This window comes from Grammomys surdaster, unplaced genomic scaffold (assembly GCF_004785775.1).
Source record: "Grammomys surdaster isolate TR1022 unplaced genomic scaffold, NIH_TR_1.0 348, whole genome shotgun sequence".
Classification (NCBI taxonomy): Eukaryota; Metazoa; Chordata; class Mammalia; order Rodentia; family Muridae; genus Grammomys; species Grammomys surdaster.
In genome coordinates, this window is record NW_021604767.1 from 90,209 (window position 1) to 102,949 (window position 12,741).

The 12,741-nt window shown below is 39.7% G+C and overlaps 1 protein-coding gene across 5 annotated transcripts in view; it reads right to left on the reverse strand.

Annotated features, from left to right (window-relative positions):
• Utrn (utrophin) overlaps positions 1-12,741 on the reverse strand; it is a 429,847-nt gene that overhangs the window by 61,866 nt on the left and 355,240 nt on the right. For all 5 annotated transcript variants that reach the window (XM_028779235.1, XM_028779234.1, XM_028779233.1 and 2 more), the window contains 3 exons: positions 10,014-10,075; positions 8,184-8,258; positions 138-339 (listed from right to left, as the gene is read on the reverse strand). In XM_028779235.1, coding sequence (XP_028635068.1) covers positions 138-339; positions 8,184-8,258; positions 10,014-10,075 — 339 coding nt within the window. The remainder of the gene's footprint in view (positions 1-137; positions 340-8,183; positions 8,259-10,013; positions 10,076-12,741) is intronic.

Consider the following 12,741-nt stretch of genomic DNA (forward strand, 5'->3'; position numbering starts at 1 on the left):
AGGAGGAGGAGGAGGAGGAGGAGGAGGAGGAGGAGGAGGAGGAGGAGGAGGAATCGGTGATGGTGATGATACTGCCAAGTTATTATCAGTGTGCTTCACTCACCTATGATCATTTGAAGGATAAATTAGAAACTTACGTGTCATATACATTGAGCAGCCAGTTGAGACACATATCGACGCAGAGTGGAACATTGACCAAGTCCTTGTGCAACTGTTCAAGGCCATCGTAAGTTGTAGTCAGACAGTTGATGACATCGGGAACACTCAGGAGCTGATCATTTTGGTTCAGCTTGTGCTGCTTGAAAACTTCATTCGTTGTATTCAGCTCTAAGAGATCCACTAATCGGATGAGGGAAAGAGTTAGAGAGAGGCATTGCCTCACCCAACAACACTGAAACCTAGCAATTCTATTCTCCAGCTTTTAGCCTGACTGTTCAACTCATGAACTGATCCTTCTCAGTTAACTTCAGTTGCTAATGAAATAAACATTTCCATTCTTTCAGATCCAATATACTCTTCTACATGCCTTTGTGTTTTTCCATCTAAATGCTGTAGCTTTTGAATCTTTTACCAATTTTTGATCTTTAAATTTTTCCTGATTTTTGTCATCCTTGTTTATAGACTCTCTGTGCTTTTCAATACAGAAAGGAACAGTCACTAAATATATTTCAAACATTAGACTATCCCAAGTAACAGCACTGCCCACGTCATGTTAGCTCAAGAACAGTCACTACTTCCTAATTACTTTCTACATTCTCTAAAGTTATTCTTAAGTGATACTCATAGAAACACCAAAGTTGTGCATAATGATGAGGGACTCTGTTTTCCACAGATATCTATACCAGGTGATGTTTAAATCTGGGTAACCCCTCACCTCCTCAAACATTTATCAATTTGTGTAAGGAAAACATTCAAAAATCCTTTATTCCAGCTCTTTGAAATATAAAGCAAATTTTGTTATCCAAAGTCACAACAACAGACACTAGAACCTTAGTTCTAACCTGTAATTATGTAATTATAGCCTATCAACCAGTTATTCTCCATACCACTATCAAGCTAACCATCCTTAACAGTATTTAAAAATGTATATAATCACATTAAAAGGTCGCTGGAGATAGTGGTTTTTTTTTTAAGAAAAAAAGAAGCAAGAAAACAAACAAACAAATAAAAGAACCAGATTTCATAGAAAAGTAACAGCTCTCTACCACCTGGAAAGAGTCAAGTCAGAATTATTTTAAACAACCAGAATTGGCTGAAATCAGGCCTACTGCCCACGCTGTTCTTCGTTTCAGACAACCTGTAGCTAAGATGGATGGATTCCTACTGGTTCACGGATTACTGGCCTTCACGTATTTATTTGCTTCTGTCTTTACTCTTCGTGTGAGAAAGCGGTCTGTGAGAGCTAACACAGGCTACAGTAATGCAGTAAGGGAAGCATTTTGCATTCTTTCTCGCTCTACCTTCAGATTGGTTTTGTAACATTTGCATAAACTCAGCTATTTCATGCAGCAATTGTAGATGGGACTCAATTTTAACACAAATGTCATTTATGTTTCATATATATCTTATGTATGTGGCCCAAAAGTAAGCAGATAAAGTATTTCGAAAGAATGATGTTTTATTTCTTTGTGTATATCTGTATGCCATGTGACTACAGATGTCCTTGAAGGTCTGGAGCCAGAGTAATCAGTGAGTCACGTGATGCGAGTGCTGGGAACCGAACCCTGTTCTTCCAAAAGAGCAGCAAACATTTTGCTGAGTCATCACTCGTGCTCCTTATAAAATAAATTTAATGTGACTGCATTTCTACTGTGATTCATCACCCAAGGTCAGGCATGCAATTCTGCAACCACGTCAGCAAACACAAGCTTAGATTCTGTGGTAATCAGATTGTAGATGTTTGGATTAGGAATACTTGGTGAAAAGGACAGCTTAAAAACTCTCTAGAAGGTAAATTTTGAAATAGTCCTTAAAAGATAAGATAGATAAGATATAAGAGATCCAGAAAAGCAAGGAAGGGAGACAGATTCAAAAGCAGTATCTCCTGGGAGGAGATATTGCCTTAGAAAAGACAGGAATTCAAGTTACTCTAGGATTCCACTAGAGAAAACAGAAGGCAGCTAGTGTAAAGCATAACACATGGTGGCCTGTGGTCTTACTGAGGCAGCTACTGCACACAAAGCTCCCACCCCCTAAAAAAGGTTGTTCTTTAAAGTTAACTTTCAGTTACTCCTTAGCAAGCTGCAAACAAAACCAAGCAGATCATCATACTATCCACTTACTGAATGTGTAAATGACCCAGTTCTCCACATACAGGCATAGGAAATGGCAGACTGACACTAATCAAAAGTTTTCTCATGGGGAATGACCATTATCTATAATGTATGCTTCAGCTTCATTTTCCAACTTTTTAGCACTGAAAAACACCTAAGTGGGACTTAAAACATTTAAACAACTACTTTTCTCTTCCCTAATAAATAAACTATCCCCAGCCCCCAATATGACTTCATTTGACAATTAACTAAAGCGAAGAAACAGCTTCTTTTGTATCTGTGTACTTGTAGCTAGTGACTAACCACTAATTTTAAATTCTAAGTACATTTATGAAATGTGTCCATGCTGGCTGTTTAAATGACATTTTTTTTCAAGTTGACTACAGTAGAAAAGAAGTTAAAATTATACAGACAAATACAACTTCTACAATAACTCAATAGGGAAGCCTTCTTAAAAAGACTTGAGCAGGAGACACAAAACTTCTGAGTAAGAGGCCGGTCCTTTTCTTTTAGATGTCAACAATATTACTGCTAAATACATGCTGCTAACAAAAATAATTTACATAAGCATTCCATGAGCTGGAAATAGTGCCAAAAAAAAAAAACAAGAATAAGTGACCTTGGAATCATATCTATTTTTCATTATCATTTTGCTCCATTTCTTGGTACTATAAATTATTTTCAATTTTGAACCTCAGGATAGCAGTAGCAAAATCCACTTTCTACAGCATCTGACAAAAGGACCTGCTTAATAAAGGACAGTAGATGGAGAAGCAAAGTTCTCCACAGATACAAAGAAATATATTCAATTACTGCCAGAATGTTAAGATTTCTGAATTCCAACACGAATTATGCCAGCTTCAAGACACACAGGGACAGTAGGCCAAATTTCAAAAACATCATTCCGGGATCAGTCCATCCTCCACTCGATTCAGAAAAGCCTCCCTTGTTATCCACTCTGGGACCCAGACAGTAATTTGCCACATCCCACAAATGATCGTGTCTTCAATTTCCAGTGATTTACTCTGACACTTTGACTTAGTGCCTAAGCCAAGCAGGCATCTTCCTGAAGCATGTCACATTTCAGTACCTTTTAGAGAACAGACTACATTTAAATCACAGGAAATTATGATTTTGTCTCTTCAGAGGGAGAAAAATGACAGCTCAGTCATGCGGTAAATGGAACAAACAGGCAATTTGTTTTCTAAGCAAGTTATAGACTTTTCTAAATTCTCACATATGAAGCACAGGGGCTCAAAAGGAGAGACGTCATCATGCCCTGTCCTAGGGGGTGGGGGTGGGGGGAAGGTAGAACTGATAAAAACAGAGGGACCTGACCTGGGGCTTCGGGCTTCTCTCCAGGTCTTGGCTGTGTGCTCCACCCTTCTTAGAGCCCATCCATGTCCTCTTCCTTTGGGCGCTGGGAAACACTTCAGCACTCAACCTTTCGGGCTTGGACGTTTAATCTGCAGGGAGGATGCCTCCTACATCTTACCACTCAGCATCTCTTTAGATGGTTCCAGATTCCCTTTCCTGCCTCTTGTCTCCTGGCGAACACCAGCCTGTTCCCAATGCTCAGTCCTCTGCTCAAGAGTTATAACCATTCTCTTTCAGAAACTTCTACTTTGCTGTGTTCCAAATCAAAACCTCACTTTCTTCTTAAATCTCATCTATGACTTGTTAGCTGTCCTAGGACCCTCTATCCTTCATCCTTCAAATTTCACCAACTACCAATCCCTTTGCAAACCAGTACCCCTGAGGCAATCCTATGAATCTTCCCTTCCAGCAGGCTCAGCCTCAGTCATCTTTAGAAACAACCATTTACCTACCCTATTCTCCCTTATCTTCATGCTAAAATACTATTTAGCACATATACTCTCTACTGAGTAATATCTTTTTAGTATCTCAAAGTAGAAAATGGTTGCATACTACCACATTCTGGAAAGAAAAAATTACCCAAACTTTAAAGCCAATACCATGGGGATCTAAAAACTAAAGAAATTAGTTGTCAGACATCTCTTTTCCTAGAACTAGGGAGGTATAAACCAGAGGAATACAAGGTCAAGGCCATCCTGGACTACACAGTCAGATACTGTCTTGGTAAGTAGTGTTAGTAATAGTTAATAATAATGCCTCCAAATCTGAAATTTCAAGAAAAAATTTTTTAAATGAACCCTGAAGTAATCTAAATGGAATTTAAGGAAACCCTGGACACTGAATAAGCTCATTCACCACAGCACATTGGTTGACACTCTCTGACCTGCATCCAAGCCTTTGATTGGATGCATCTTGCTCCCATGTCCTTATCTCAGATTAGTGTCCACATGCCTAAATCCAAAGTGGCTTTTATGGTTGAGTAAATATATCTGTTATGCAAGGACACTGGCCTTCTAGTCACTAAAGGGACTGCCTCCCTCTCAGCCAGTGTTTCCTCCTACTTCTCTGCCATGGCCTGCTGCAAAAAGCCTTTTAGTCAACATACAAATATATGTATGTGTGTGTGTGTGTATAAATTTGTATTTTTATATATTGTATATGTTACATATATTTGTATGTTGCATATTACATATTTATATATTATATATATTTATATGTTGACAAAAGATCCTATATGTGTGTATGTATTATATAAAATGCATAGTATGATGAAGAAAAGAATATACAATCTATTACACACTAAAGAAAATGAACATACTAACATCACCATCGCGATTGTAAAGATAATCGCTAACCTTTGCATTTACTTTGAGGTCTAAAAAAGCACGTGTGTACCATAAATAGAAAAGTGTTTAGCTCAGCAAGGCTTTGAGCTATATATAAATGAGACTGAACTATATGAAGTTCTTTTGCCCTTTGGCTTTTCCCACTTAGTTTTACAGCTTTCGCATGTACCATGCTGATGCTGATGGTTAGTCCATTCAGGTTTTGTTGCTGTATAGTAACATATTTTGGGTAAGTCAAAGCTAAATAAATCTGACTACTACAAAGCATGACTCTGGCACATGTCTTCTAGTACACACCTATGTCACCTTCAAACTCAAATCTTGTTCAGGATGGCCTACGTGACTCTAGCTCTGCACTAGAAACTAGAGGAGGGCCCAGGTAGAGAAGAACACAGCACGACTCTTCCTTCTCATGAAAAGGTAATTCATTTGGAAAGGCAGACAAGAAGTATGTAGAAAGAATATTAAGAGTTATGATTCTGACCATGTGTCTCTGTGCCTAAGACTGTAATAAAAATATATATATATATCACATAAGAAAAGACTAGAATGGATGAGATGGAGTTACCAAGAATGAGGGAAGAGGAGCCATCTTATTAAAACACAGCTGGCAGCCTGAGACCCAAGGGACAGCACACGCTAGTCATGGGAAGATTGCAAATTCGAAGAGCTGGACCCAGAGCTTTAAGGCAGGAAAAACAGTATAATCTGCTAGGCCAGTCATCCATTTGAGCTGCTGGGAATAAAGTAAAGGAAGTAGGGAGACAGGGAGCAGATACAGGCCAGGCAAAGGGACCTACATTCTAAGGCGAGCGCAGTTCACTGGAAGCAAGAACATTCTGTTCACCTGCACTGTTCCCTCTGAATCTGCACCCTCTGAATGTGGAATGAGTCTCTTGCCTTGCTCTATCACCCTCGTGCTCTTGGAGCAAAATAAATAAATGAGGACTGGCAGAATAAAGACAAATGTGCTCCCTTTTATGCTGGCAAGAGGGCACTATGCTGAATGCAGACATGCACAGAATGAGAGGGGACCATGACCTCAAAGCCACTCTGTGTAGAGACAGGTCAACCTCCTGACACACAACTATTAAGCCAGGCAAGCAAGTGAAAACCAGCAGTTTCAGGCCATGGTAAAATGCTGGCAAAATTAGAAACAGGTGAGATGAGCACGAAAATTGCAGAAGAGGAAAATTTTAGAAAGCATCTGGAAGGAATAAAAGACGGCAGCCTTACAGAAGCCAGGGCACTTCAAGTAAACAGAATGGGAGCAAGGAAAGAGTTGATCTGGTCAAACAGATAAAAGTGACATGTAGTACAGAAGCCCTAGGTAGGAGCCCTGGGGTGGCCAGAGGCAGTGAGAAGGTAGAAGCCAGTGGCTGCCAGGAGATCCCTGAAGATATTTAAGCTAACACAAACTGGCAACACTGTACATTATGCAACATCTTTTAGCTCAGACAATGGAGGAGACTCTCTTCTGTTCCTCTTGGATTTGAACGTGATCTAGAGACAGGCATCTTCCTTCAGGCGTAAGAGAAAGCAACAAAGCGTACCCTGAGTGCATAAACAAGATTCTCTACCCAGGGGTACAACAGAAAATTGGTAGCATGTTCACAGTTGCAAACAGCTTTGGCCAGTGGAAAGTCTGTGTCTGTGTCATATGCCTTCATTTTATAAGCTAATAGGTCTGGAAAGGCAGTCTAGCTGGATCCTGGGTTCAAAACGATTATTCCTACAGACACACCGAGGAGGTAGACAACGTGTTTTCTGTTCACAGTCTGCTTCCTACCCCATTCCCATTCAATATACAGATCTCTAGCCAGAGTGTGAGGGCTCCCATTTTATGAACAGGTCATTCTGGAACATGTGCAGTATCTACTACTACCTACTGACTACCCTTGAACCTGTGGGGACAATGCCAAGACTTGAGGTCATTGCGTCCTTCTTTTCTGTGGCTTAGCTCTTGCTGTTTCTTGGTCTGTTAGAGTTCTCATCCAAAAGGAATTCTGCATCACTCTATCTTCTCTAAGTGATTGAACATCTCCCTTTGCTCAACTCTGCTCACCCAGCCAACTTAAAATGGATCTGTAACTTATATTTAGCTTTTGAAATTTTATTTTCTTTAGTGTGTGTGTGTCGGGGGGGGGGGGGCATGTGGTGTGCAACTCTGAGTACATGGAAATCAGAGGACAACTTACAGGAGTTGGTTCTCTCCTTCTACCATGAGATCCAGGAACAGAAGTCGTTAGTCACGTACAAGCACTTCTTACATATGTGACACCTCATCAGCCTTCCAATGATTTTTTTTTTTAAGAAGCACAATTTTTGACCCTAACATACTATTTTTCTGAGGGTAGTTTTCAAAGCTTCACTGAGCTACCCAGGCAGATAGCAGCTCTTAACAAAGAGTGGAAAACAAGTATATATCCATTTCTCAAACTTCTCATCTTTAAAGTACATGCAAAGATTACTTTGCATAATAGTATCTCGCAAGGCTTAAATGTTGCTTGGGTCAGGTCAATTATCTAAGCAGAGATAGACTCCAGAAAGCCTAAATCAATACTCTATTTACAAGAATATACGTCTGCTTACTGTTTGATATTCTCAGCATAAGAACCTTTGGTTAAAATGACCACCATAGAATATCCCATGAGCATGCCATCCATGGGGAAAAATTTACTAATGACACTAAATATCTTCTGTCATATTTAAAGGGAAACAGAACTTTCTATCATGTTTATGGTTTCAGTTCGCAGACAAATTAGCAATGTGACTGCTTTGCATTTCTCTCTTTCACAACTGTATTGAGTCAGTTTGGAATCCTACAGTTTGAGGTAGACAAAAAGGACTTACCAGGCAACAACCTACTACTTTGATTCAACGGCTTAATCTTTTAAAACTGGGTGGCAGTATAATTTTCAAAAGTGCTTTTCCTGTGTTTTGATTAATTTTGTACTCTGAATGAGAGTGGCATTGCTCATTGGTTTTGCCAGTACACACTGATGGTACCAATAACATGGCATAGGTAGAAATGCGGCTCACTCCTTGAATGAGGGGCACTGAAAGTCAGATTGACTCTGCTAATACACTAGCCTCTTCATTTGTCTCTGTCTTAACGCTAATAATGACAAACTCAACCCCCCACCCCCAAAAAAAACAAGGTGATTCAGTTAGTGTGATAACTCACAGCATAGCGCTTTTTGCAGCCTTCGAATTTTGATTGCCGTGCGGTAGGCAGAGAAACGTACATTATTCAGATCAGCTGAAAGGAAGAGAGAAAAAGTTAGCCTGCTTATTATTTAACTTATACTGAATGCCAAGAATGAACATATTTATTTGCTTATTTTTGATCATGGAAAAATGTGCGTGTTCACAATAAAAAAAATCTTCCTAAATTTCACATCAATCTCTAAATATGATCAAATGATTGTTCACACCATATTGGAAGTCACTGCAAAACAGTCTTACACAGAAAACTCAGAATCCCTTTCCCTGAACAAATCACAGAACTTGGACACCTCTCTCCCAAAACTAGCCATAAAACAGAGGTCACTCTGATCTTGGCCATCCTCATATCATGCCCTCCTGTTTGGAGGAAAAGAATGAAACGCATAGAAGTTGGGCAGAACCTTGTCACACAAGCTTGCTTCTCCCTTGTTCTGTTTACTGGCAGAACATCTCTCTTAGTCTAATCAGACTACCTGGCTTCATCAAACCTACACAGAAGTAGAACATTTTCTTACTTTTCACTTCTCTTTCATAGCACAAAGCTTTGACCCAATACATTTACATTGCTTTTCTACATAACCTGCCATGTGCTGCGGGAGTTGTCAGCCACGACCCGTGGGGGACACGAGCTTGGGAAAAGTTTTATGACCTGCCCTATGGAGGAAAACGAGGTATCGCTACAATTGGGGACTGCCAGACTGCTCAGCTAACAGGGTTTCTCCTCCAGAGTCATTTGCTTCCTAGGACAATTAGTTTTCCATCATCTGCCAGCTCATCCTAGTACTCATGGGGCTGTCCTTCTACGCTCTGTCTACCCTGATCAATTTGCTTCTTCTATTCTCTCATAGTTCTGGTTGTTTTAACCAGATTTAGGAAAATCATCAACAGTCCTATCTTGGAACCAGTGAATATTATAATTTCTTCCTCTGTTCCCTAAAGATAGATTAGCAGAGACTAACAGAGTTGGAAGAAAACTCAAAGATCGCTGTTTTTTTCCCCCATCTCAGTCTCTAAAAGAAGTAAAGCAGTGATTTTTCTCTTGCTTTTCTTCTGGAGCCTCAACTACCGAGGGAGAGTACCCGAAGGAGCCCAGTGTTTAGATAGAAAAGAAAGTGTGCGTGTCTTGTCTTAAGATGGGAAAGAAGGGAGCATAGGATACTATCTCTTCCCTCAGCATCACCTCAGTTTCTCAAGGACTAAACTTTAATGACCACAGTCAACCTGGTGAAGGCTATCTCACCAATCATGCCTACTGACAATCTAAAAGCAGAATTCTTTTTTTTCCCTGTCAAAATAAGTTTAGTTTATGACTTAAAAATTAAGTAAGCAAGTTTGAGAAAAATTTCCCATATAGAAAACAAAATGGTTTAAATCAGGAAATTTGAAGTTACTATATTGTGACTGTTTTCCTGTTCTTTAGGGTGCAAAGCAGAACTATAATATGAGCCAATATGACAATCAAGTCTCTCCTAGAAAATGAAATCCTTTTGGGTGGTATACTTTCAAATCACATATTGTTGTTTTGTGTGGTTCACCTTAGGAGTTTGACTGCCCTTAAAGTTCAGGACTCTTGTTGTAGCATGTCGTGGCACTGTCTTCCCATGTCACAGTATGATTCTTTCATCCATACAAGAAGAGAAGTTGAGTAGCTGAGTATCTTTCTATGAATATACAATCCTTGGCTACGAAGACCCTTTCATCAGTACTAAAGACAGCAATACTCGCCAAGGCCCATTCATAAATACAGCAGCACTCACCAAGGCCCATTGACAAATATAGCAACACTCACCAAGGGATTGAAAGAGTTCAGTCATTTTAGGATGATCCCAACAGGTTGTCTGTGTTTGATGGCTGGAAAGAAAACACAAATTTAAGTATAAACAACATAACACAAAATACAATACAAGCTACAGTCTTCTAAAATCCCAAATATATTTCAAAAGTATGCAAAACAAAAATCTCCATTATGGATCGCTCAGAAATCCTTTGTTCAATTGTTACTCAATATTCAATGTATGAACAATAGGGGCTGGGGAGATGGCTTCGGAGGTGAAATGTTTGCCACAGAAGTATGAAGCTGAAGATTCAGATTCCCTGTGCCCTATGAATCCTGGATGGGTTTGGAAGCTCATTGATAACCCCAGTACAGGGGAGAGAGACAGAGGATGCCTGGAGCAAACTGGCAAGCTACACTTTGGTGAGCTCCAGTTTCAAGTGAGGCATCCTGCCTCAATATGTAAGGTGTAGAAGAATAAAGGACCTATACCTCCATACATGTACATACACACACACACACACACACACACACACACACACACACACACACATCTTTACCCACATACATAGGAAGATGCATAAACATGCATGCCACACAGACACATACAAAATCACTCTAAATAACCAATTTTGTTTGTATAACTGTATTATGAAAAGATAGACAAAATTCTGATTTCTGTATCAGACAAACAATTGCAACTACAACCTGAAACCCAGACATAAGGGATGACTGCCAAGAATGTGTTGGCCCTGAGTGGGGTGTGGCCAAATCAACGTGGGCTCCGCAATAATCTCCATCCTGTAAGGCAGATGGCAGTTTTTCATTCTGAGCAAATGCTTTGACGGCAAAAGGGCTGTGACAAGTTGCTGCACTGAAGAGTTACGACACTTTAAAAGCCCTAATCAAACTCCTGACCAGAGACATGAAGACTCTAAATCTGAATATCATGCTCACCTTGCCATCACACACACACACACACACACACACACACACACACATACACACACACACAGTGTGAGCCTCCTCTGCTTGTTAATCCTGGTTCTCTTCCTCCCTAGTTCATGCCTGCTAGCTCTCCTCTCCCTACATACCCTGGTTCCCAAGCCTCTCCTAAGCTAAGTGCCTTTCTCTTGTGATTTCTCTAGCTCTGTCTTCCTAGCTTTATTCAATAACCAGTACTATTTTTGGAAGTGGATAATTTTATGTATGGTCACTATCCTTTATTTGAAAACCACACCTTTATTCTATTGCTATAATTCATGTTAGTTGGAAATCTTAAAGGAATAGATAAATAATAATATAAATAATGTAAATAAATAATAGTAAAACAAATAATAGAAGGGAACAAATTAGGTGTGTGTATATATGTGTGCGTGTGTGTGTATGCATGTGTGCGTGTATATATATGACTGTAAGTGTGCATGTATATGTGTGAGTGTAAGCATGTGTATGTGTATGTGTATGTGTGTGTGTATGTGTATGGGAATATAAGTTAAACTGCTCATTACTCTGATGGGTTAGTAGCCTCATAATTAAAAATAGTTTACAGTCCTGTATCTAGGCCATAGCAGAACAATAGCATCTAATAGTTCTCAAAGGAATTCTGAGATGACCCTTAGTTCTTAAACTGTTTAGTAAGCTATGTGAAATAGCACAGAACATGAGAGACGATATTAAAATATTCATAAAAATCAATTTAAGAGAAATCACTGCTTTTATAACCTACATGATGGACCAAAATGTAGCTTGCATTGCTGGGCAGGGGACAGAATCATTGTTATGTATACTCGGGTAATAGAGTGCCCTGATAATTCAAAGTAGGGGTCAATAAATAAATGAAGTTTATGTTTGAATTGAGTTGGCAAGATGTCCTAAGAATCTCAAATAGAATAATTCTATGAAGGAAATATGTTTTAGAACCTATTGGAAAGCTGTATGCCTCCTCTCCTCTTATGCTTAACTCCAGTACAAAGGGACAAGTATTTCCACTTGACCTGAACAGCAACAAAACCACTCTATCCTCTAACTACCCCTACTGTCCTAAAGATCATGGGTAAGTAGAAGACGTCTAGCCTAAAAGAATGGCTGTTCATAGTATGGCCATGAGCTTGGCAGAAACACGCCTCTCAGCGACTGGTAAGATTTAAAGAAGAGTTTAGTTAAAATGTAGAACAGTTCCATTCTGCTATCATGGGTTCCTAATCTTAGACATCCCAGACTCGGTTGATATTACTCTCTCTCTTTCTTTTTTTTTTTTTTTTTGCCCCAAGCAATTTCAGTCCTGGTCACAGCACTATTATTCAAAGATACCAAGACAAACCAAGGCTCCTCCTGGGCTAAACTAAAGCTTCCAGCAATGCAGAGTCTGACTTCATGCTTAAATATTATATATACATTCTCTAGAACTACAGATGTGGACCTTCCCCTTGGACAATCCTATGTTGCCACAAGAGGAAACTACCACTGGCTTGTTAGGCAAATAGTTGAGGATTCCAAAGCATGCTGCTAATGGTTCTGCGCTGATGGCACTGCATCCTGGGAGCTGAAGGAACACACACATTTGGCAAACAGATGGAGGGAGGGGCTGGGAGTCTCCTTTGTGAATTCAATACCAGTAGATTCATTAGGCAGAACTGCAAAGGCTCAAAGTAAACACAGCCTCTGGTTACAAAGTAAAGCTGTGGTTTACACAACAAAAATTTAGAGGGAGGGGGCATTTTCTTTCTGCCTTTCTTCCTTC